General features: G+C 36.4%; 1 protein-coding gene across 1 annotated transcript in view; it reads left to right on the top strand.

The window, feature by feature from the left end:
- The window catches only part of vwde (von Willebrand factor D and EGF domains), a 114194-nt gene that overhangs the window by 34831 nt on the left and 51748 nt on the right, over positions 1 to 27615 (top strand). The window contains 11 exon segments of the mRNA XM_028817157.2: positions 2275 to 2506; positions 5948 to 6013; positions 6230 to 6462; positions 8175 to 8264; positions 8479 to 8623; positions 8842 to 9050; positions 14429 to 14502; positions 16472 to 16745; positions 17587 to 17786; positions 19706 to 20673; positions 25244 to 25380. Coding sequence (XP_028672990.1) covers positions 2275 to 2506; positions 5948 to 6013; positions 6230 to 6462; positions 8175 to 8264; positions 8479 to 8623; positions 8842 to 9050; positions 14429 to 14502; positions 16472 to 16745; positions 17587 to 17786; positions 19706 to 20673; positions 25244 to 25380 — 2628 coding nt within the window.

Below are 27615 nucleotides of genomic sequence, written 5' to 3'. Positions count from 1 at the left end.
GTCTGCTGGAGCCAATCCCAGCCAACACAGGGCACAAGGCAGGAACCAATCCTGGGCAGGGTGCCAACCCACCGCAGGACACACACAAACACACCCACACACCAAGCACACACTAGGGCCAATTTAGAATCGCCAGTCGACCTAACCTGCATGTCTTTGGACTGTGGGAGGAAACCGGAGCGCGCGGAGGAAACCCAACCATTCACATCAAATGGCTACCCAAAGACATTCATCAGACAATGCTTATGTGAAGACACCAGAGATCCCATCAAACAATCAACTCCAACATGACCCCCCCATCCCACATGGCACACACTTCCTTATTATCATGGGGTATCAGAGGGTACAGCGTGTTTCCTGTCCAAAGTAGCGCTCAGGCCTACAAACAAGCTGCGCACAGTCTTTTTTTAATGATAAAAGTAAGAAATCATCAGCAGAGATATGGAACACGGTTTACAGCATACCATGTAATGCATGTTCAGTGGTATACGTGGGATAAACATCAAAAACGCTTGCCACAAGTATATAGGAACATCAACATGCAGTCAGAAGAAAGGACCCACGGCCTTTGATTCACACACATACAAGTTCGATCGGACACACATTTAAATGGGACACAGTGCAAGTAAAATTCAAGACTAATACTAAAAGTGGCAGAGAACTGGCTGAAATGTGGCTATCCAATGAAAACGCCATTAACAGACATTTGAACATGAACCCAGCATATGCAGGCTTGAAAAAAAGAACAGACACATAAATAAGACTTTATGACCAACACCCTCTGAACTCCACTTCATCTACCTGTTCTCTCCTCCTTATTTGCTATATATTGCCTTGGGTTCTTTTAAGTCTAATCATTTTTCTCTGATGATGATTCCTTGTAGGAATGCAACGCTTAGGAATAAAAAACTATTTTAAGATACATGATTCATTTGCTTCCTTTGTGGATTTCCAGCTACAAATTTGAATATTGTATGAACTTGTGTCAATAAGAGCAGGAGGACACACAGCTGTCATGCATTTTCTGAGGTTATTTCTCTTTTCAGTTCCATAAAAATGGAGCACTATCGTTAGCTCTGCCTCTTTGGGTTACAGTCTACTTTCAAAACCACATCCAATTATTAAAGTATTGTTAGCTGTCCTATATCAGCTAATCTACATACCCATTAGATTTCATTTGTTACCGCCATCCATCACCTTTAGTCTCCTCACTCCAAATCAACTTCATCCTGAACTTCTGCCCCCTCTTAAGCCTTATACCCCTTTCACTCATGCCTTAGGAGGTGTATCTGCCCCTTACAATTAAAAACCTCTCCTCCCAGCCCTCTAATTGCCTCTCACAGAAATAAAGCACATGACTGCCGGCATGTCACAATATTTTAACTTCCATAGATCCATAAAAAAGCTCTGTTCAAGAGTCTTCATATAGGTAAAAGCATACATTGCCACCGTGACATATTATATGTATGTATATACATCCATCCATCCATCCATTTTCTAACCCGCTGAATCCAAACACAGGGTCACAGAGGTCTGCTTATGTATATACAAGTAAAATAAAATTAATTCAGTATATTAGCTTTGGGCGATGACTCAAGGCAAGGTACAGGACTTCAGCAGGTCTGTCTAAGTTGTTAGACTTCTTTTATATTAAAAGAAAATGTAATAACTAACTAGCCTATTCTGAATGCAATCAAATTATTCAAGTTTAATTACTTTTGATTACCATGACAATTTTGTAAAGGGATTCCCCTGTGATTTTATGTTTAGGAAAGTTTGACTTAAGTTCTGTTCAGTTACTCTCTGACATTTTGTTTAATCTTTTTGGGAATCTAAAGCTGATCTGAGTGTCTTCATTACAGTGAGTGGAAGGGAATTCAGTGAAGAAAGTACAATAAGACAAACATTCCACTGACTGCATGATTGACTTCTAACTAAAAAATTTGTTAAAATCAAAGTATCACTCTAACTGTCTATGATATATAGTCATTTAAAAACCCTAGGTATAGGTAAATCTGCTTTTAAAAACCTTTACATTTTCCCTTTATTTTCCATTAAATAAAATATTACTATTCAAATATATTATTTAATTTGAATTACAATTGTTTCTGTTTTTTGCTTACTTTTTGGCTGAGTGGGTGGTTGTGTCCTATGGTGGATAAGTGAGCCCATCGAGGTTTGGTTCTTTAAAATTCCTTCATTCAATATGTTGAACAAAACAAAAATTCTACACATTTTACATCACGTTTTGTTTTTGTGTGACACTTCTTTCAGATGAATCACTGTGGCACACAGGCCCCTGTGTGGCTGTCGCTTAAAGAATCAGAGTCTCTTCCTCGGCCTGGGGAGGTGAAGCAGCTCACAGCCTGTGCAACATGGCAGTTTTTCTTTAGCACTACAAAGGACTGCTGCCTGTTCAGAATTCCTGTGACTGTGCGAAACTGTGGGGAATTTAATGTGTATCTACTGCAGCCCACACAGGGATGTATGGGTTATTGTGCTCAAGGTAATTTTTTTTTTTTTTTGCACAGGTGCATGCATGAGTAAAATATATAATGCACTAGAACCTGTTAGGATTGTGTTCATGTTTTGCTCCCAGTGTCCCTGACATAAGCCCACATCTTTCAAAACCTGAAAAGTACAAAGCAGGTTTGAGAATGTTAGGTTATGTCATGTTATATATTGGTTGGTTAGTGGCCAGTAAAAAGTGTTTTACCTGACCGTAACAAATTGGTCACCTCCATATTATTACAACAGAAAGATGCCTGGTTGTCCTTGAAGTATCTGATTCTTTGGCAACCCTCTATGAACATTCCATGTCAGTCCAGAATTTACCATTGCTTTTTACTTCTGTTTATCAGTGCATCCCCAATGTTTAGACTACTCTTTTGAAAACAATGTCTCTACCTCCTTTCTTCCTCAAATAATCATACTTCCAAATGTTTTGGCGTATATTTACCTTAAGTTAACAACAGATTCTTACTATGTGTAAAGCCCATTTAATTTTAATGAATGCTGCTACTGCTATGGTCTTGAGGAACAATCATGGATTCTGACCTATAATCAACATGATTCAATGACTTAAGCCTGTATGGTTGCATGTTTTTATACGTGGGAGTTTACTGATGCTATCATGATCTACCTATCCCCAAAAGATCAGTCAGTTGCAAAATAGCTTACAGTTCTCGCTTAAAATGAGGTATATTAGAGAGTGTGCTGATGGTCAAGGACGATTACATTATCCCATTATCGTCTTCAGACAGCACCTTTTCTCTTATTAACTATATTTACAACCAAAATTCAGTTTACTTGTCTGTATCAAGCTTACAGATAGAATCATGATTCTGTTTTATCTTATATAAGCCTCAAAATATACATTCCAAGCAACATTTGCTCAGAAGAGACATCATTTGTCATCATGTATCAGCTAAGTTGGAAGGTATAACACAAACTAAACTTTTTCTTAAAGGAGGATGTCCATTCTACAGAAGCGTACTACGAAAGCATATTAGGGCCAGAGAAAAGAAGAAAAAAAAATAGGGACACCTTGAAAAAAAAGTCAATTTCGAGATTAAAAGAGAAATTTCAACTTTAATCTCGAAATTTCCACTTTAATCTCAAAATTTCAACTTTAATCTTGTCGTTTATGTTGAAATTGAAGTCAAAATGTCAACTTTAATCTCAAAATTCCACTTTAATCTCGTAATCTATCCATCCATCCCGCTGAATCCAAACACAGGGTCACGGGGGTCTGCTGGAGCCAATCCTAGCCAACAAGGCAGGAACCAATCCTGGGCGGGGTGCCAACCCACCACAGGATACACACAAACACCAAGTACACACTAGGGCCAATTTCAGAATTGCCAATCCACCTAACCTGCATGTCTTTGGACTGTGGGAGGAAACCGGAGCGCCCGGAGGAAACGCACGCAGACACGGGGAGAACATGCAAACTCCACGCAGGGAGGACCCGGGAAGCGTACCCGGGTCTCTTAACTGCGAGGCAGCAGCGCTACCACTGCGCCACCATGCCACCTCTCGTAATCTATTTTCTCTTAAAATCGATGTTTAATTTATGCGAGTTTCTTAAACCTCATCATAAATATTGTAGCACGTTAAAGGCTTCATATTCTAAGTGTTTCCCGAAACCCAGTTGTAATTCGCTACGTGTCTCTTAAATGGACTTCTTGTACTGAGAGAAACCACAGGCAGCGATCGTCAAATAAAATACATTAACTTCATGATATTACAGCTTTCTGGACATTTTGAATACTAAGATAATTATTTGATATCATTTTCATGATGAAATACATTAAACCATTTATTAAAGAATGGATGGCAATGCTGATGGACAGGTTGACAGACAAGATTAGACAGGAGTCCCCGTGGACTATGATGTTTGCTGATGACAGTGTGATCTGTAGCGAGAGTAGGGAGCAGGTTGAGGAGACCCTGGAGAGGTGGAGATATGCTCTAGAGAGGAGAGGAATGAAGGTCAGTAGGGACAAAACTGAATACATGTGTGTAAATGAGAGGGAGGTCAGTGGAATGGTGAGGATGCAAAGAGCAGAGTTGGCGAAGGTGGATGAGTTTAAATACTTGGGATCAATAGTACAGAGTAATGGGGATTGTGGAAGAGAGGTGAAAAAGAGAGTACAGGCAGGGTGGAGTGGGTGGAGAAGAGTGTCAGGAGTAATTTGTGACAGACTGGTATCAGCAAGAGTGAAAGGGAAGGTCTACAAGATGGTTGTGAGACCAGCTTTGTTATATGGGTTGGAGACAGTGGCACTGACCATAAAGCAGGAGACAGAGCTGGAGGTGGCAGAGTTAAAGATGCTAAGATTTGCCTTGGTTGTGACAAGGACGGACAGGATTAGAAATGAGTACAATAGAGGGTTAGCTCAAGTTGGACGGTTGGGACACAAAGTCATAGAGGCAAGATTGCGTTGGTCTGGACATGTGAGGAGGAGAGATGCTGGGTATATTGGGAAAAGGATGCTAAGAATAGAGCTGCCAGGCAAGAGGAAAAGAGGAAGGCCTAAGAGAAGTTTTATGGATGTGGTAAGAGAAGACATGCAGTTGATGGGTGTGACAGAGCAAGATGCAGAGGACAGAAGATGTGGAACAAAATGATCCACTGTGGCAACCCCTAACGAAAGCAGCCAAAAGAAGAAGAAGAAGGGACACCAACTCATCACAAGGTGAATACGAGCACAGATATACACTATGGTCAATTAAGCATCACCAAATCCCCTAACCTACATGTCTTTAGAAGGAAACTGAAGCACGGCAAGGAAACCCGCCAGGAAAAAATAGAAACTCCAGGCTGGGAACACCCAGGACGTGACCCCCTTACTGAGAGGCAGCAGCACTACCACCATGCTACCATGGCCCCACATGTTTAATTATTAATAATATATATTACTTAAATGAAGTTAACAATTTAATTTGTAAAATGTAATATACATGTTTTATTGCATTTCATCATGAAAATGACATCAAATATAAATCTTAGGATTGTAAATGTTTAGAGAGCAGTAATATCATGAAGTTAATATATTCTGTGTGATGATTGCTGCCTGCAGCTCCTCTCAGCACAAGATGAAGTCCATTTAAGAGGCACATAACAACTGGATCAGGGAGCACTTAAAATACAAAGAATTTAACGTGCTACTTTAGCTATAATGTGTTTTGAGAAACTCTAGTAAACTAAACATCGATTTTAAGATGAAGTTTATGACATTCTACTTTAATGACAAAATAAACTATGGGATTAAAGTGGAAATTTTAATTTTAATCACTTTTTTCCCTTCACTGTGTCCCTATTTTTTTTTCTTCTATGTGGCTGTAATATGCTTCTGTACCATTCAAAAAATGTGGACAATGAAAGTTTATTCCTATAACGAAAAACAGAGGTTGTTTAAGTTAATGGTAATATGTCTTTAAGTTGTTTCAGACATAAAGCAAGACCTCTGTGGCCCGGCTGAAACAGACGTCGGTGGAACTTGTAAAGGTATTGAAAAATGTATTCATATTACGCAGTAATTAAAATCAAGTTAGGAACAGTTTTCCATATAGTGCATTTGAATATTGTCATAAAATATGATGCCTCATGATATTTAAACTTTGAAACTTATCTTTAAATAACACATTCAAACAATGTATTAATTGTACAAGGAATTAAAGAAGTATTTTATTTGCTTATTTTTTTCATTTTTTTTTCTCTCAGCTAAATATCCACCCTCGCCAACAACACCAGAAGTAGTGGCTGAGCTGACTGGCAGCACTGTTACTTTAAAATGCTCTTTTGATAGTCCTGTCACAAATAGTTCTCTTGGACATGTTGTGTCTTGGACTCGACTCTCTTCTGATGGAACTAAAGAAGAACTGAAGCAAGAGACAACAGTACAAAGCTTTTCTTTCATTGAGCTAGATGGAATAAATCTTCGACTTGGAGACAAGGTAAATTGCTCAATCATTACACTTTCTATACAACTATCATAAGGAGTGCCCCTTAATTATACAATTTTTTAACAAAAAGTTATAATAAATTATAAAAAAATAAACTGTTTATTATTATTATGACTATATCTAAGCTTTAACCCTTGAACACAAGCAGTACATAAGACTGAATAACTTAAGTCTTATGTTTAAGAAACATTGTTGTTTTAGATTGTTCATCTGAATTTATTGCCCTTGCAACCAAGTGACATTGCAGCCAAGTCCCACCCGTGACTACCTTCTTTTATTCTCACTGATGCACATGTTAGTTCAGTAGTGGCAGAGAGGTTAAGTAGCATTGTAGACCTAAGGATAAAAGATGAACCTACAAAACAGGCATGCATATTTTATGAAAATGTAATGAAAATTAAAATATTAGCAAAGTTATCTTGCTCAAAAAATATTGCACAAGTACTAATAATACTTTGTGTGTGGCCAGCAGCAATGTCACCTGCACTTCAGAACTGGAGTCCACCTGAAGCTAAGTATGTGAGGGCTCTCCCAGTACTTGGATGAGAAACCATCTAGAACAGTGGTTTTTGAACTTTTTCATAAGTGGAACAGTTTAGGTTTAAAAATCTCTTAGTGTATTGTTACGGAGAATTTGTCCACCACAGAAAGCCCAAGATGGGGATTTTTGTGGAGGTGCTACCCTGTTACCCAGTTTCTAGCAGCAACAATCGCAATCGCATTTGAATAGTGAGCAGGTTGCTTCCAGATATATTAACAGCAGAGCTCTGCAAATTGATGATAATAACTTGCCACCTTTTCATGGAACAGCAGTACAGAATAACAGTGTTAATATATCAACCAAGCTGGATTTAACAGACTTTTCTGACTGATGACAGCCTGTGCACTGGCAGTTGGGAAACACTAATATAGGAAAAGCTTGGGTTTCTAATGGAAGATGTGTTGGTTAGTCTATCAGGGGGTGTTTACCTGGTGGTCTGCGTGTGGATCCCAGTACCATGATGGGGACATTGTACATTAAAAATTAGCACCAATTGGATGGGATGAAAAACTATGGTCCTGACTGTCTGTCATCATAAAAGATCCATGGGCATCTTTTGAAAAGAGTAAGGCATTTCACAAGTCCATTATGGCATGGTCACTCTGGCCTTCTAATCTTCCCTTGTTCCTTATTGTACTTTGAGAAGGGTTAGAAAAGAGCTATTTAAATGTATATCAAGTGGCAGTACTCATAATATTTGTATTATGATCAGCTAATGTACCGTTGAAATGAAAATACTGAAGGTTTATTTTATTTTTAATGCATGCAGGCTGCAATGGCTGACATCCTGACATCACACATGAACAAAGCAGATCGGGCATTGCTTTTACAACACGCAGGCAAGTTCTGTGCATAGCTTCTACAGCTCTGCGATGTCACTTTGGCCTCAAAGCTGGGAAAAAAAATGATGTCTAAGGCAGTTGCACAACAAAATTCTAGGAAAATATCTGGCGTACACAACATATTTGCTGCAAAAACCCTGTCAATACCACTATCCACTTATCCATTATATTGCCCCACAATTCTTATTTTATTGATGAAAAATATTAGCAAGTCATCTAAAAATAAATGTTTTGCATTTATTCTATTTTAATGAGTAAAAGTCTGTTTGATTAGTACAAAATAAATTTGGTTTAATTATAAAAATGTTTAAAACATTTAGATCTACTGCAAAATATCCAGCTTTTTCTTGGATTCTCCTGATATTCAAGGACCTACAGCTGAAAGCAAAGAATTTTTTGCTGGCATTAAGGTATGTCAAAAACCTTTAAACAATAGAAAGCAACTCATTTGAGAACTGTAACCTTTTAGTAATAAATTAAGTTTTTGTTGTTCAATTATATATTTCTTATAATTTTTATTTTCCAAAATACAAATTTTATTTACATTTTGTTGCTTTTACCTTGCCTGATGAGATCAAATTGTTCATAAATCAATTAAGTGTCTTTCATATTTCCAAAATGTAGCTTCACCCAGAAACTGTTTCTATATCAGAAGATGGTAAAGAACATAAATTACACATTAAGAGTACAATACCCATTCCTTGCTCTTCATCTGGACAACCTAAAGAGGACTGCAAGATCACTTTACAACTGCACACACTAAATGAAGGTAAATCAAAGGTTTTATTAAAATTGGGTTAGTCTGTCAAAGAAAGTAGCATAAAATGCCTATTTCAGTGCATTTAATAACAATTAATTTTGAATTGCTTATATATAATTAATTTATTCCACCTTCATTTTCCCTACCTATAAGTTAGAGCATTTGGACTGAATTTAATCAGAAAAAAAATCTCATTTTGCTTTGTTTCCTTATTTCTTTATGTTTAGACAATCTGAGACCAGATCTTGTTCTCTCTTCTTGTCAAGTGGAATTACAACATACTCCATGTTATAAAGGAATATGTGCTTCTGCGACTACATATTTCACAGGAGTTACCAATTTTATTATGGATTCTGATAAAATATCAGAAATTGAGGTGCTACCCATTGTTAGTGATAACTTCTTATGGAATGGCTACTCTCCACAAGGCACCAAGGTTAGCACTAGACTGTTATAAGCATTTTCTACTACAGGATTGATTATGTTAATGCTTCCTAATCGGGCCTAATTTAAAATACTGAGTTTTTTCTGTTCTAATTTAAAATCTCAAAAACAGCATGCTTATATGAAACTCTGTTTTCTCAAAACATCCACACTACATGCTTTTGTGTCTCTTCAAATATTTTTGAATGCTCACTAACTACATTAAATGAGATTACAGCTTACCTCATTTTTCACATGACCATGTGGAATGCTTGACGATGAATGTATCTGTCCTTCCGTTTATTCAAAGCAAGCAAACAAGAACTAACAGTGAACGGTATGCCAATCAGTCATAGCCTGTCAGCATGCATGTATCACAGAAATTATTTAACTCTGAGAGCAATTATTTATTTTGTAAAATTTATGCCAACAAGCAATTAGAAGTGTGTGGCTTAAATGTTGTTCGAGAATTTCCCCACCTTCACTGTATTTTGTTGTTGGTGTCTCTGCCGTTTACAGAATCTTTGAGCATCCTGCAATCTGGAGCTGTGCCTTCATGGCACGGTCACTTCATTATGCTGAATTTCACTTTAGAACTGATAGGTGTGCCAGCAACACTTACTGTCACTGCCTATTGTCTTTTCTCTTTCTTTCTCTATGGTATATACTATTTTGTTTTGTTAAAGTTCATTTTCAGCACTAAAACCATCAGAGATTTCATGTTACCATATATGCAGACATTTATTGAGAAAATAAAAATAAATATTCAAAACCTTGGCAACTCTGTTAAACTGTTTATTCACTGAGAGCATACAGCATTCAAGTGTTACGATTTACCAAATGCTTGTGACTCCAAGCGGCTTATTTGCTTTTTGAGTTTTGATTTAGAGCTGTTGTTTTGGACATTTCCTAACTCTTCTAGACTAAGATTTTTGGCTCCCATTTTTTGGTTTTGATATAACAGAATTCTGACCACCTCTTATAACCTTTTTCCTATTCTCTGCATATTCAATTGCCTTATCTCTTTTGGGCAGTTTCATCTCCAGGTCCATCTGCAATTGTCCTTTTCAGGACAAGCCTTTTTTTTTCTTTAAGGTACAATAAAAACTTGTACTGTGTGAGCTGTATGCAGCCATCTTTTATGTCATGGCTGCCGTTACATTATACCCCTAAGTCACACGACTCATAAACACCTAAGTATTGTAAACTACATTATACACTGCGTTAATAATAAAATATTACATTAAATACCTCTTTAAATACATAAGAAATGTTTCAAATATTGCAGAGAATCATGACACAGCCAGAACAAAGGAGATTGTAATCTAATTAGGGGTCTAACCCCTGTGATGAGCAAAGGAGTTCTCAAGCACAAAGAGTCCCAAAATTACCTTAAAAGCCCACTATAGGGGTGGAAACCATCAAACCATGGCTAGTCAGGAAAACATTTATTATAAGAAATATTCAGAAAACAGTGAAGTGTTGAAGAGCACAAAAAAAAAAAAAACGCAGAAGACAATACCTTCAAAATAGACAATCCCAAGAGTGAGCAAAGTCCCAATATAAAATTCAAAGAATGGTCAAAAAGCAGAGTGAAAAGTCACACAAATCCAATAAATCACAACAGAAACAGAAGAACTCTCCACCACCACAAGTATATTTACAATGAACTGCAAGGGATTATGGGATTTCCTTAGCCTTTATAGGTCTGAGGGCAGTCCTTTGCAGTGATGGGGAGCTACCCCCAAAACAGAAGAAAAATAGCAGAATATACTTTGACATATAGAAAATAAATAGTCAACAAAATTAACGTATAAAATGAACAAAATAAACATAAATTAGTTTGTTGAGATTATTGAACACTGGAGCATGGCAACTCCACCTCTATAAAAAATATAGTAAGACAATTAACAAGAAACAGAGTGGACATACAGTAATTAAACTAAATAAAGAAAGTAAAAGAGGAAAGTAAATGATAATGAAATAATTAACAAAAACAAAACTGTAACAAAAATAGTAGCAAAAAGTAACAGAAAATTAAAATATATATTACAAAATTCCACAAAAACAACACCCTACAAACACTAGAGCACAAAGGCAGAAAGTACGTTGTGCTAGTAGAATGTCTCCAAGATCCCTTTGTTTGTTCTTCCTGCCTATCCTATCAGGTGGCAGGTGCATAGTATTGCATAGCAACAGGCACAGATAGGTGATGTCAAGTGTAAATAGTAGGCAAGGGGGGAAGCCACACTCAATACATAACATGCAATATCTTAACCTGCAGACCTTCTTCAACTAAGAACAGATTTGTCCTTATAAGTAAAGAACTCTATTCCCTTTTCTCTCTGGTAGCTTAAACTACCCTCAAGTTTACCAGCTAATAAATAATTTATTTATGCAACATCTGCATTTGATCTTGCATCATCACTTTAACTTTCAGAATTACCAAACAAAATCATTTTCTGTTTTGTAGTGAAAACTTCCCTCCTTAAAAGATAAAGAATAGGTTGTCTAATTTCTTGAGTGTTAGCAATTTAGCATTTGCACCCCACACCCAGAAAGCCTTAGGTAGAGTGGCATTTGAAGTCAGTTAAGCCTTTACATTTGTTAGCATACAACAATTGGAATAACTGCCTTTTGTGAAAGCAAAATGTGAAAGAATTTTTTAAAAATTTTAATGGAAGAGTATTTAGTGCCACTTTGTTATATGCCAGCTTCATTTTTCCATGCCAAAATAAATGCTCCACTTCTATGAGTTTTTGTAATAAATTGTAGAAAATCTTATATTTACCTTTCGTTTCAATTTTTGTCCTCTTCCATGTTTACAGGGTTCATTAAAAACCATAACCTCAGCTTGTTTGCCATCAGTACTGAAAGAAACACTTTAATCGACACTACTCTTAAATTCTGATATTTCTCACACTTCCTAATACTGTCTCATCATAACATTTCAAATAGCAGAGTTCTAGCTTCATTCTTTCTCCTCAATTGTTAGAACTTAGACTTGCCAATTAAGGTTTTGACTGAGCCAGCTTATCTATTTACCACTGTAGAACTTTCAAGGAGAAGTAATCCACCACTATGTTATAAGTGATGAGTAAGAAACTGGTGTCTCATTTATGAAACTTTGTGTGGGTTCAACTGTGAAAGTATGCTTACACCAAATAACAGCATACAATCTGGCATACACACATTTGTAAGCGATTTACTTTTATAAATCGCAAATCACCTTGTAAATGTGCATACATGAATGCACCTTGAGCCCTGCCTGGTTGCCACCCTGAAACAACCATACATGGAGCATGCTAATCAACCTCATACATATGCAATCATGATGCTGTTAATGTTCATTGGCTGGTAGAGCAGCCTCCCAGATGACCTAATGTTCTGCAAGACAGAAGTTCTTGTCTCTAAATTAGAGGCACACAAAACATCTTTATTTGGTGGCCTAAGTGCGTGTGTCACCAAGAAAAGCAAAAACTTGAATGCCAATATGCTGCCATACTGCTGCCACGAATGCAGTTCAACATCAGGCGACAAAGTGGACGCAACAGGAGGAGGAAAAAGCAGGTCTACATTTTCTGATTTCTGCCTGCAAATTGCGTCTGTAATCGGAGATGCCTTATTATGCAGCATTATGCCACAGTAGTCCTGACATTGGTCAGTCTCATCCTGGAATCAGAGATGACTTGTGTGTTAATGGAATGAAACTGCTTATAGTTAACAAGAACAGATTAATTTTCTTATTGCAATATGTAATATTATGTGAGGAAAACCAGATACTGGTGTAAATTGAAGTTTTATGTTGACCTGTACACTCAGGCTACAAGTAAACTGAATGTTGTGCCTTGCCAATTGGTGTATGGCTTCTAGCACAGCAGGAATGATGGAACTGAAGCTTGACTGTCTGTCAGTTCCATCTCATAGTTGGTTATTGTCATAAACACAACTGTTTTTAAAACTTGGATATGAACAGGTAGAGCCAAATTTAGGGCAGTCTATCTTTCTAAGGCTAGGGCCAACTTAGCACATTGTTCTAATAGAATGGCTCTTGGAAGCCTAAATTGGCTTATTAGCTACTCATCATCATGGAGAAAAAACTCCCTAAAAACTCATTCTCATCATATATGATCACTTCCATACTCTTCAAGTAGACCCAAACAAGCCTGTGTTTTTACTTAATGCAATAATTGAAAAAAGAGATTGCTTTGGTTTCTAATCCTAAAAAGTAAGAGGTAGCTGATATAAACTGACAAAAAAACCCAAGTAAGTTATTCAGTGCAAATACCTAGCATTGGCTCTCTTAAAAACCAACTACAACAGAGTCTGTACATTATATTAATCACTTTTGAAGTTTAATGTTTGTCACGTCAACACACATTATAATAACAGCTTGCAGATATGAATAATTACATGCATGACTCTTTACTTAGGTGGTTTGGCTGCATTTCCCTACTTGATCAAGGATGCTGTCATTTCCCTGTTTCTCTGAAATGCTGCCTCCAGATGAGTCAAAACCGCTGTAAATATAAGCAGGTTCTCTGGTCAAGTTTTCTTTTATAAATATTGACTTTTGTGTGGAAAGTTGTATACGTGCATTTTGGGCCTTTTTTGTGCATATGCCAGTTTTATAAGTCTGTCCCGTGGGGATAAGTGTAAACACTAGAACCTGTACCAAAGGAGAACAAATTATATTGTTAAAGACAAAAGACGTTCACATAAAGTTGGTGCTTCTACAAATGGCATGACAAGTACATATACTATATGGTATCTGAAAATCAGAAAACTGAAAGTCAATATTATGCACTGATATTATGTATCCCCCAAAATGTTCTTGTGTCGTTTTGATTTGCAGTGCAGTGAAGCTGTGAAAATTATATGGAATAAAATTTTTATAATGAAAATATTTTTCACAATTTTTAAAGACAGTATAGGAAAAAGGAAGTGAATGCATCTATAATTCTCAAGATTCATACTTAATTGCCATTTATTAATATAACTTTTTTGTAATGTTAAAAAACCATATACTTTTGCATGAAAATTGCCTCATCACCTCACCCCACACACTGGCTCTGACACTGCATTAATTGCTAGTAGAATAACAAATTGGATTGGAAATTGTAAGATGAAGCTAGCCAATTAATCTGCTAGTTGTAATGAAAACATGTAAATAATTGTAATGTTTTAAAGTGCCTTTCAGTGTTGTTTGATGCAAGATGTCAAAATTCAAGGGAATTTTTAAATGCAACTGTGAAAATAATTAATTAAACACTCATGTTTATCAGAACAATACATTTTAAACCGACTAAATGTGACATATTTAACAGTACAGTGTTATTTTTAGGAGCATGGCAAGTGTTTGATCATGCTTTTCTTTCTTTCTTTTGGCAGATTACAGTTAAAGATGCACCTTTTGCATATTGCTATTTATTCACAGACCCTCATATTATTACATTTGATGGGAGGTAATGTATACTCACTGTTTTTGTGTTGTGTTTTGAATGTTTCTCTATATCTACTTACAGCTGTAAACTTAAAATAAACATCATTGTTTTTTAAAAGTATATAATACAAGATGATACAATGATTTGTAGCTACATAAGTAACTTAATGCTTGAGTAAATACAATATATACTCTTTGTGTAAAGACTCCAGAATTCCTTTTTGCCTTGATTACACTTAAGAAATTATATTAAATATGAAATATAAAAAGCTGAACATTTTCCTTTCTGAATAGCATAAATGCTGTTTCAGACACTGTCCTTAAGGATCAAAGTGTGACTTGCATTTCTGTTTGTTTTTTTCAGTTCATAAAGGATTTTAAAGTTTCACAATTCATGAAAGACAAAATGCTCTTACAATCAATTGCATTTTCAATTAACTGTTTGTAGAGAAAAGCCAAGCAAAATGACACCTTTTATTGGCTAACTAGAAAGATTACAATATGCAAGCTTTCGAGGCAACTCAGGCCCCTTCTTCAGGCAAGATGTAATCAAGAAGAAGGGGCCTGAGTTGCCTTGAAAGCTTGCATATTGTAATCTTTCTAGTTAGCCAATAAAAGGTGTCATTTTGCTTGGCTTTTCTCTACATTCATAATGGCTAACACGGTACAACACCCTAGTACTACAATTAACTGTTTAAAATTCTTTAACTCTGCAAACCAACTTGAGAAGGTTCAAAATAATTTAGCATACAGTATGTGTTATATTTGGAGAGACACTGTAATCAGGTGACTGCAGACTCTAAGCATAATGGTTCATTGACAATTAAGGCTTATGATAATGATATTTGCTATTGAAATTATTATTAATTAATTGTTATTAATAAAATATTGTTTTTCTACAAGAGTCTTACCAAAAGGTATGAGCGTATTGTACAGTAATTACAGTTTTTATTTCACTAGCCAACCCGCGGCGTAGCATACGGCGCATAATTATGTATTGATGGGTGAACACTTCCTGAAAGACACAGTTGTCCAAATGGGGTTGGTTTGAGGATACGACTGTAAGTGAATGCAAAGATGGAACTCTGGAGAGAGGGCGGGGAAGCGGGCCTGAGAGGTTTCAGGTCCTAACCGTCCAACGACGGGTCGGCACAACCGATAACGACCCTTCCACAGGTTCACCTACGGTACCCATGTTAGGACATTTACATCCTCTAGATAGGCAAGTTCGATCGCCTGATGCCCATTCCGCCTCCGCCATTCTAGTCTGCTGATTTCTTAAGTCATCTCTTAGTCATCGTTCAGTACGCACTGCCTGCTCATGTGTCCGCCCCCAACTCCTCACCTGAATTGCTTTCATCTGTGTACAGTCCACATGCACTTGTGAGTCACGTTGACTGTTCATTTTCCACACACCGCCTCAGTCGCATGCACCTGTGAGCCATGTTCGGGCCGGGTGAGATTTCCCGTGTTGAGTCCAATTAAGCCAAAGGCTCCACACCTGGTGGTGCCCTTCCGTCAATTCCTTTAAGTTTCAGCTTTGCAACCATACCCTACAGTTCACATACACCTGTGAGCCACGTTCGGGCCGGGTGAGGTTTCCCGTGTTGAGTCAAATTAAGCCACAGGCTCCACACCTGTTGGTACCCTTCCATCAATTCCTTTCAGTTTCAGCTTTGCAACCATACTCCCCCCGGAACCCAAAGACTTTGGTTACCCGGTTGCCTGCCTGGCGGGTGATGGGAATAACGCCGCCAGATTGCCAGTCAGCATCGTGTATGGTCGGAACTACGACGGTATGTGATCTTCTTCGAACCTCCAACTTTCATTCATGATTAATGAACACATTCTTGGCAAATGCTTTCGCTCTCGCACCATGGTCGGCTGTTTAGTGAATTGTTGGCGGGTGGGACTGTCTTGCGTGCGTCTTGCTTGCCATGGACTTAGTGAATTATATATATAGATAATCTCTACTTTTTCCTTTTCTACAGAAAATATGATAATTACAAAACTGGAACATTTGTATTATATAAAAGTACGGGCCGGGAGTTTGAAGTGCATGTTCGCCAGTGGGACTGTGGAAGCCACAATTACTTAGCTTCATGCATCTGTGGCTTTGTTGCTAAAGAAGATGAAGATATGATTTCATTTGACATGTGTAATGGTCAACTACGTGAGACAAAACCACACTTAGCAATAAAGAACAAAGATTCTAGTAGTAAAAATATCATCATAACAGAATCATACCAAGGAAGAAAAGTCACGGTAAGTAAATTAGAACAGAGATGGGAGTTTGAGCCACTATTTTATTATTCTGTTGTCTACTTATAATTTTTTATAAACACTATCAAGTTGCCTTATTTTAATTCATATAAGTAATTTCTCAGCCATTAAGCTGTCATTAAATCACTTTTTGATCTTTGAGTACAGGGCCAAACAGATATAATAAATATAACAAATCCTGTTTTTACAGAGGCAGCATTCTGATAATTTGCCTGTCCTGTAAAATCTTGGTTAATGTTTTTGACTTAGTAGTAATATGATGATTATACAATTATCTTTACAAGAAAAACATACAATTAATCAGGACAAAATAAGAACCTAAATAGACGTGTGTAAATTCAGGGCTTTTCATGTACAAAACGTAAATGTGTAATGAAAAAAGTATGTTTAGAAAAACTGAAGGTGATTAAAGCAATCAAAACTTTTAAAAGTTATGAAAAAAATATTTGAAACATGTCTCAAAAGCATGGAAAGTACTGGGGTAATTTGATGTGAGGTAGAGAATAAAAGTGGGATAGCATGCATTAGTTTTCCTTTGTGGTACCAAGAATATACAGTACATTCTGTACATGTATTTGGTGTAAAATATTCTAAAAACAGGCCATGGATTTATAAAGTCAAATTTTGAAAGTGCAAATATTTTAATAGTTGTTAAAAATTGAAACATCTCGAATAACTTCCCTTTCTTGAATTATAAATTCTAACGTTTTGCTTCAATTTACCATAATCTTGCCACTTTTATATTTTTTCTGTGAAGGATCTTTCTTTGAAACAAACTAAAATTGATTTTCTTTATTAGCAGTTCTTTATTCTTCTTTTGAAGGTTACATTTTCATCAGGAGCTTTTGTTCGAGCTGATGTAAATGAGTGGGGGATGAGTTTAACTGTCCGAGCTCCTAGCTTGGATCATCAGCATACTGAAGGCTTGTGTGGAACATTTGATCAAAATATAGAAAATGACTTCCGTGGTGCAGACGGCCATTCTGTACTTCAAAATTCATCTGCTTTTATTGAGGAATGGAGGTAGAGTATACATATTTACAAACTTCCTTTGTTTTATTATTCATTTCTATCATTTAATGGATATGTTGCTAAAATGACACAAAATCTTGAGTAGTAGCAATTAAATACACATTTGGAATACAAAACCCCTTATATACCTGTACCATATAGGTCCCCTGATGAAATCTAGATAATCAAATGACTGATATTTCAGTCTTAGGCTGACAGTAGACTTTCTTTTTATATTTTTATGCTATCAACATTTTAAGACCTTTTTTTTTTAAGAATGTGTCATTGTCATTGACATCATTAATTACATGGCAAAAATAGATTTTTACCTCAGTTTAGATGACATTGAAAATTAGCATTTTGGAGGAAAAACCAGGTTATTATTAAAAATCCTAGCAATAAATATGACATAGTTTAGAGTGGGTCCCTAGCTCTGGTCCTGGTGGACCACAGTGGCTGCTGGTATTCATTGTAGCCTTTTTCTTAATTAGTGACCTGCTTTTGCTGCTAATTAACTTCTTTTGAATTACTTTTAATTGACTTACTCTTGAAGACTCAACCCCCTTGTTTCTTTTTCCTTAATTAGTTGCCAAACAATAATGAGATACAAAATAAGCCAGAACATGACCAGCAAACGGTGTCAATCATACAGTATCTGAAAATTAAGAAAGATGAAGGTCTCAGGAATGTTGATTCACTCAGGTCCTCAAAACATTTTAACAGTGCCCTTAGAAAAGAGAAAAGCAACAATTTCGGAAATGTGTGCTATTGCACAAAGAGAGCAGCAACAAGCCATGGAATTAAAAAACGGGTTTAATAAACGACAACACTCAGTGCCTAATTAAGAAACTTGTTGGAGTGAAATTAGTTGGAGTTTGAGGCCCTGACTTAGTTGGTCTTCTGTTGGTTCACTCACTTCACATGAGTGAGGCATGTGAACTGAACCCAGGAAATTGAATCCATGAGGCACTGCACCATTATTAATGCAACCAGGAGTTTCTAATTTTTAAACTGAGGATAGAAACATCTCTAAGAGTATCTCACTCCATGGTAATTAATGTCAAGAAGATCATTATAGCTTTAAAAAGGTCGGACCAACATTTCTGAAGTATAGGATTTCTCACATGTAATATACTATACTTACGGATGAAGTACACACAGGTGTTTTGGGCATAACTACTCATTTTATGATTCATTTTCAGGATGGAGTAAATGACTAATACAACCTGAATGCACAGAGTTCATATTTACTGTAGTAGCATCATCTTCAACAGCTTCCTATTCCATTGATGAAGGCCTAATATTTATTGGCACAATATTTTGGCTAAATTTTGCTAAACATGAAAACATGTTTTAAACGTGTTTTAACTTAAATGGATAAATGCAGATTTCTAAATAAAAAACTAAAATTTGTACATTACAAAGTGTACCATACGTGTCTCCTTCTTTGGTCTCTACACAGCAGCCTATACATGGTTACAAGGTGCTAATGTGACAGCCGGGCACAAAGTAGGGTTTAACCCTCGACAGCCTTTACAGCCAGTGTCTTTAAGATATCTTTTGGTACAGTACCACAGGACTAACCAGAGAATAGGTCTTCTTCAAAAAAGAATTCATTACCTTGCATCATAAACTAGCTAACCTTGCTAAAACAATATATGGTTTCTATGCCTTTTATTGTTCACTTGTAAGTTCTCAGACTAAGTGTTTGCATGAATGGACAGAATTTACTTATAAAGAGTATTGAAATATTCCTCCCTTAGGACTGAGATTATATTCTGTGCACAGATTCTCCAATTGCCTATGTTAAGTTAATACGGGAGTTCTTATAAATGTAAGATTTTATGTTTTTTGCACAACATCCAATATAATGCAACACAGAATTTAATGACAGATTGTTTAATAAAATATCTTTTATGTCTTTCTTCTAGGGTGGCTGCAGGAAATAGTTTATTTGATCATTCACCATCATTTAAAAGTACATTCCTGAAAAAGCACTATTGTAACTGTAAAACACTGAAGACACATTCTCCATCAAACAAGTTTAATTTTCCTGCAAATGCAGGGGTTTCACCAGTCTGTTTAAACAATGCAAATGTAAGACTTTCAACTTTAATTCCAGTTTTGGACATAACTGCCGAATACATAAATCCAACTGAACATTTCAGGGAATTGCATCGACGAGAGGCTGGGACGGGATTAGATTCCTTTTCTTCTCCCCTTTCAAGAGTATTTCATAAAAATAATCAAACCAATTTAGAAGAAACATCATCAGGACACAGTAATCTGTTTGCTAGGCGACATAAATATATTACAATGGAAAGAGGTTCTCCCAGCAGAAGTGCTGTCACTGATATATATAAACATGGTGATCTGCAGAATAAGTGGCAGCCTAACAATCGCCGAAGAAGGCAGAATTATTATGAATATGTTTCAAGCTTTCCCTATCAAAGTCTCAGCCAGACAGACCTAGAAGGCTTCAGTTATTTCTTCCCTGAGGACCACACACCTAATTCTGCCTTTGACACTGTGCCTTCTTGGCCAACTCCTTCAGGATTGACAGAATCAAAAGTAGCTGAATTGTGCCAACATACAGTAGCCAATTCAAGCATAGGCAAGGGATGTGGAGTCCTTCTTGGTAAAAGAGTAATGGATGTGATAGACATGTGCATTCTAGATATTCAACTGAAAGATGACATCAGCTGGTCAACAGCAGGATTGCCCCTTCTAGAGAATGAATGTGAAAGAAAGCTTATAGAGCAGAGCCACTCAAAGGAGTATAACAGCATTTTGTCATTACTGAAATGTCCAAACCTTTGTAATGGGAATGGAGAATGTGCCGAATGGGGATGTGTGTGCTTTCCAGGATATGGGGCCTATGACTGCAGTATAGTTTCTGGTAAGTGCTTTTCCTAAATTAATACATACTAAGGATTTGAAATGGAGCTCCTTATCTTGACTCATTTGTGATATGGCATATCCAGAAGATCTTTTTACACTGTTACTGTAATCTTTTCAACAAAGTCCCACTCTAATGATCAGTGGGTATGAATTTAACCTACCACAGAGTCTGCCATTTTACTTGTACAACATATAATATTGATCACAACAATGCCTCAATCAGTATAGCCTGAAGTACAGTGGAGGTATTGTTTTAAGTTTAATTGATATTTTACAACAGATTCAAGAGAAACAATTCAGGGATGATTTAACTCACAGAACTCCTGTTTACCAAAGCATTCTAAATATGAACACTTCAGCACTGACGTGTCCTTGATTGCTATAAATCTTTCTTACCCCATGACTACCTAATTAATTTATCACAAAGAAAAAAAAAAGAAAATGCTTAAATAGTACAAACAAAATACTGTATTTATCTAACAACATTATTATGCGATATGCACAAAAGTGTATTAAAACTGCTTAAATCTTTTAACTCATGAAATGCACAGGTAACACACAATACATGGAACACCTTCATAAAATGTGTTAATTTGATATTAAATCATCACATGCTGCAAAAGCAGATTCAATGTACCTTGTTATGGAGTCAACAAGTGTCTTAAAACTGTATTAGAGGGATGCAACACCATAATGCCATTAGAAATTCAATCATTTGGTGTTTTGATGATGAATGCAGAAAATACTGTTTCGGGAGCCATAACTGCTCAGTTGTGTTGATTTCTGGTTATTAGTCCTGTTGTTGTCAACCTAGAACATTCCACTAACATCAGGATAGGATTGACGAGAGTTCTAAAAATTAGCAATCCAGCCATCCATCTTCTAAAACTGCTTATCCAACAGAAGGTTGGCAGAAGCTGGTTACTGTATATTTATTGCTATTTACTTTTAGTCTTTAGGGCATCGGTGAACCTAAAAGATGTCAGAAATATACATCTGTACCATGTTTAACCCACTATGGACATTGTGGGTATAAGCATTTAGGTCTGCAGACTTCTTTAGTTGTGCACCACATGAGAACAAGGTGGATCAGAAAACAGAATAATTTTTATTTTCCAGTACTTAATGTCCAGGAATTTAACTTGGTAGCTTTGTACCTGTTTACAGTTAGGTCCATAAATATTTGGACAGAGACAACTTTTTTCTAATTTTGGTTCTGTACATTACCACAATGAATTTTAAATGAAACAACTCAGATGCAGTTGAAGTGCAGACTTTCAGCTTTAATTCAATGGGGTGAACAAAACAATGGCATAAAAATGTGAGGCAACTAAAGCATTTTTTTAACACAATCCCTTCATTTCAGAGACTCAAAAGTAATTGGACAAGTTAAATAACTGGAAATAAAATGTTCACTTCTAATACTTGGTTGAAAACCCTTTGCTGGCAATGACAGCCTGAAGTCTTGAACTCATGGACATCACCAGATGCTGGGTTTCCTCCTTTTTAATGCTCTGCCAGGCCTTTACTGCAGCGGCTTTTAGTTGCTGTTTGTTTGTGGGCCTTTCTGTCTGAAGTTTAGTCTTCAATAAGTGAAATGCATGCTCAATTGGGTTAAGATCAGGTGACTGACTTGGCCATTCAAGAATTTTCCACTTCTTTGCTTTAATAAACTCCTGATTTGCTTTGGCTGTATGTTTTGGGTCATTGTCCATCTGTATCATGAAACGCCGCCCAATCAATTTGACTGCATTTAGCTGGATTTGAGCAGACAGTATGTCTCTGAACACCTCAGAATTCATTTGGCTGCTTCTGTCCTGTGTCACGTCATCAATAAACACTAGTGTCCCGGTGCCACTGGCAGCCATGCACGCCCAAGCCATCACACTACCTCCACCGTGTTTTACAGATGATGTGGTATGCTTTGGATAATGAGCTGTTCCATGCCTTCTCCATACCTTTTTCTTGCCATCATTCTGGTAGAGGTTGATCTTGGTTTCATCAGTCCAAAGAATGTTTTTCCAGAACTGTGCTAGCTTTTTTAGATGTTCTTTAGCAAAGTCCAATCTAGCTTTTCTATTCTTGAGGCTTATGAGTGGCTTGCACCTTGCAGTGCACCCTCTGTATTTACTTTCATGCAGTCTTCTCTTTATGGTAGACTTGGATATCGATACGCCTCCCCCTGGAGAGTGTTGTTCACTTGGTTGGCTGTTGTGAAGGGGTTTCTCTTCACCATGGAAAGGATTCTGCGATCATCCACCACTGTTGTCTTCCGTGGACATCCAGGTCTTTTTGCGTTGCTGAGTTCACCAGTGCTTGCTTTCTTTCTCAGGATGTACCAAACTGTAGATTTTGCCACTCGTAATATTGTAGCAATTTCTCGGATGGTTTTTTTCTGTTTTCACAGCTTAGGGATGGCTTCTTTCACCTGCATGGAGAGCTCCTTTGACCGCATGTTGTCTGTTCACAGCAAAATCTTCCACATGCAAGCACCACATCTCAAATCAACTCCAGAACTTTTATCTGCTCAATTGATAATGACATAACGATGGACTTGCCCACACCTGCCCATGAAATAGCCTTTGAGTTAATTGTCCAATTACTTTTGAGTCCCTGAAATGAAGGGATTGTGTTAAAAATGCTTTAGTTGCCTCACATTTTTATGCAATCATTTTGTTCACCCCACTGAATTAAAGCTGAAAGTCTGCACTTCAACTGCATCTGAGTTGTTTCATTTAAAATTCATTGTGGTAATGTACAGGACCAAAATTAGAAAAAAGTTGTCTGTCCAAATATTTATGGACCTAACTGTATAACATAATACAACATCACATACTAAAACCATAAGTTAAAACAACATACATTTTAAACAGCTACAAAATTAGTGCAATTATAAAGGAGATGTACAAGTGCATGTATAGAGTGTACATACAGTATAAATCTTCATATATGAAAAGAACAAGTGAATGAGCAAGAAAGATGGACTAAATTACTTTTATGGATGAGTATTTTTTTAAATCAGATGTTCTGCTCTTTTTACCCTCAGAAAATATTTCATGCATTTCATACACTGTTGCCGAACTTTAGTATTTCTTACTTTCAAGCTGTTAATTGTTTTGATAAATGTTCCTGCTCTGACTTTATATTGATATTAGCAGTCAAGTGATCTGGGGTTGCGTGCTTGGTTTTCCCTGCACAGGCAACACGGTTAAGTAGTTTGTTTTTTTATTCACAATTACCCATGGTTGACAATGTTTTTCCCCTCCAACTTCCATGCTAACATCACCTTAGCCACTAGTGTTTGGAAAAATAAGTCATTCAAATAGTCTTTATCATTGAAGCTCCACAAAACTATGGTACATTAGGAAAGGTGCCAAGCACTTGGGTCTGGGTCATTTTACTAAGTGATAATAAGATGGGATGTTAATCACTGAATTATCTAAAAGACCAAACCAGTATGTAAAAACTCATTTTTAACATAATTTTGTTCCCCTTTCTATTTTTGCTTTACCCCAGACTAGATAGAAATCAGGAAATTAATAGAGGCATTAATTACGTATTTTTTTTCTAAAGCATTTTTTTTGTTAGTGACCTTTAAATACATAACCTTAGGACTCACTAAGGCAGTTCATACTTTAACCATTAGATGGCAACATTGTGAAGACTTTTTCAGCAATGAATATGTGTATGATTCGACATGAAGGCAATGTTGTGATTAAAAAGGAAATGAAAATTTGAAGCCTTTGAAATGTACTGCAGAGTCATTAAAAGAGTTGAGTCGCCAACGAACCAGCAGACTTTATGCACCCACAGATGAACTAAATAATCATCTGGTACATAAAACCTACTCAAGTAGAATTAAAACTTGACTTCAGTTCAGTTCATATAGTGACTGCTAAGGATGTAATTTGGACATTTAATTGCACTTCTGTCATGTAGAAAACTATTCTCCTAATATGGGTTCCAGTAAATATTTAGTAATTTAAAGTTAACTTAAATTGTGTTTGTAACATGTTCCTTCAGCCTGAAAAGTCATTCCTATATGTTAACCATTTCAATGTATATCTTTATGCTTTTTAATGATCAATCCAGAGACAATGATATGATAGAATATGTTATTTGTACTTGGAGTAATTTGGAAAAAATCCTCTATCAGATCTGCAGCTATAAATGTTTTTCTAAAAAAGCAATTTTCTGTATCACCTGTGTTTGCTTATTGAACATTTTTAAACAAACTTAAATTTACAACATGACTTCATGCACTTTGAAGTGTATTAAACAGTGCATTGTAAAATATAATTGTCATTTCAAAAGTGTGTTTTTTATTAATAAAGTAATTAATTAAAGTCTTACATAGTTAAATTTATCACAGATGTTTTCTTATTGAATATTTTTAAACAGACTTAAATTTGTAACATGTAGGTTTCAAGTACACATTTAGATATCGGACACTCTTAAGTTTATCACACAGTGCATCCTGAAGTATAACTGCCGTTTCAAAAGTTTCCTAAGTAATTATGTGGATGTTTTTTTTTTTTTGTGTTTGTACCTTTTCCATTGCTCCGAAGATCAGCCTCCAGAAATTATTGAGCTAGAAAATGTTGGATTTTGTGATGTTCGTCAATATGACTGCTCTTCAGTGAGAGTTTTTGGTCAAGGTTTTAAAGATTCACCAGACTTGAAGTGTGAAGTCATAAAAGAACAGGTAAGGTCATTTTATATCAGACTTATGAAGGGACCAAAGTATAATTGCCTCCGCATCCAAAATACTTCCAGTGAGTCCAAAATCTAAAAATAACTAGAAAAAAGAAAATAAAATGGCAAATCAAGCAGACAGTAATAAGCAGATAAATAATAAACACCTAATGCCTCTGTGGACCTTTCTACTAGTAGTACAGGCTGTGGGGTGGCTGGTCCACTTAACCACACACCAAATGAGCTCCTTTAGCTCTAATCTCTCCATGTTTGTCTCTCACTTTCTCACTATCTTTCTACGTTAATTGCTCCTGTCAGTGAAGAATTTGCCAGATTCCAACCTCAACTACCAAGAGAGGAATAGGTGGCTTTCACTCCACTTAAGAAACAATCTGCAAAACTATTTCAGACACCAGAAATGTGCCATAGAAATCCTGGGCCTGTATTTCCCTTGGACCCAGGTGCTTCTGCGGTGCTAAGCAGAATTTTTCATTTAGACAGTTTGCACTCCCCTACATGGAGGTGAGGTACACAGAGGACCAACTTGCTTCCATCCAGCAGCCTTGTGGATTCTACTAGGGGTTTTTTTTGTCCCACACTTCCATTTTCTTTTATTGCTTCTAATGAAATCACCACTGTCAGGATATTTAATACAAACAGATGAACTACTGCCCTTAGTGGTATTCTGTTCCTAGATTAGTGATAAATGCTTTTTCCTTTCACGTTATCAGTACCTTGTTAGGTCAAACTCATATCTTGTGGCAGTCTCTAAGCCTTGTGACATTACCACCTTCTTTGCAATATTTTGTTGGAACTGTAAATAGTACTTTGATGAGGCTTCCTGTGAAAGAACAGGAAAAATAAAGAATGATAAAATGACCAACTGCAAATGTTTATACTGCAAATATACAAATTACTGAAAAAAAATTCATAAAGCTATTTATATGTTAGTATTGAATCATGATACACAAAATCTTAAAACAGTGGAACAAAAAAAAAAAACACAAAAAACTAAACCTGCCCTCAGCAATGGTCTCCATCCACTAAGCTTCACTTCAAGCAGCCAAACCCCAAACTCAAGAGGCAAGACTTCAAGCCTGCACAGGCCCAAAATGAGGCAGTGGTTTCAAAAGTTCAAAAAAACTTAAACCATTATGAAGAAAAAGCAGGAGAATCGCCATCAAAACTCAAACTCACAGTAACAGACTGTATCTTTATTACTAAAGAATTTATTTAAAGAATTCAAAATAAAGAAGCACTTAAGGCAAAGCAGAGAAGAAGGAGGAACAAAATAGGTACTGTATACATAAAAGGCAAAATCTGCAGCAAACAATACTGCCATATAACTAAACAAAGGGTATCTTTAACAAGAGAAGGGGACTAAAATGCAAGAAATCCAAAAATCAAAACAAGAAGCACAAAACCAGTTATCAAAATCAAGACACAATGCTGAAACACCTGTAGAAGCAGAAATTTTTCATTTTATAAAGCAGGGGCCAAAGAGTGCATAGTTTAAGAGATAGCGTGAATAGCTAAATCATTCAATATTAACATAACACAAAATAGCAAAATAATTGGTAAATGTAATATTAATAAAAGCTTAATATCACATAAATAAACCAAAGAAATGAGAACATCAAAAACAGAATTAACTACCTAATACACAAAACAGTATTCAAAGGACATCAAAAATATTAGATAAACAAATCATACTTGAACCAGGAATTAGACTCTGGCTAGACCATAACATATATATATATAATAAAAAAATCTTGGGACAAGACTTTTTTCCGGCGACGAGACGTGATCTTTTGAAGAGAGTCAGAGAGACTCTTTGGAAGAGAGACAGAAAGACACTTTTCAAGAAAGACACTTTCACATCCCACAAGACAGGCACGTCACGTCATACTTACAACATTTGGAAGCAAGTCCTGTGATACACATGCAGAGCAGGTTAGAGATAATGGAAGTAGGAAAATTCTAAAGTGTCAAAAAAATGAGTGAAAAGATTACATTAGCACAAAAAATGGAAAATATTACTTGGTGAAATAACAGAAAAGTGAAAAGAGATCGCATAGTGTTTGAGGACAAAAGGATAGGTGCTGTACAGGCTTTTAAACGTTTGAATGCGCTGCCCGAAATGCCGATCACACTGAACGAAAGCAGCAGCAAGCTAGCAACAAGCCATTAGGTGATCAAGCAAAGAGGAGGTAAAAAAAACAACTGTTACTTGTTTCCCAATATA

Source organism: Erpetoichthys calabaricus, chromosome 13 (genome assembly GCF_900747795.2).
Source record: "Erpetoichthys calabaricus chromosome 13, fErpCal1.3, whole genome shotgun sequence".
Classification (NCBI taxonomy): Eukaryota; Metazoa; Chordata; class Cladistia; order Polypteriformes; family Polypteridae; genus Erpetoichthys; species Erpetoichthys calabaricus.
This window is presented reverse-complemented; position numbering and strand designations above follow the sequence as displayed.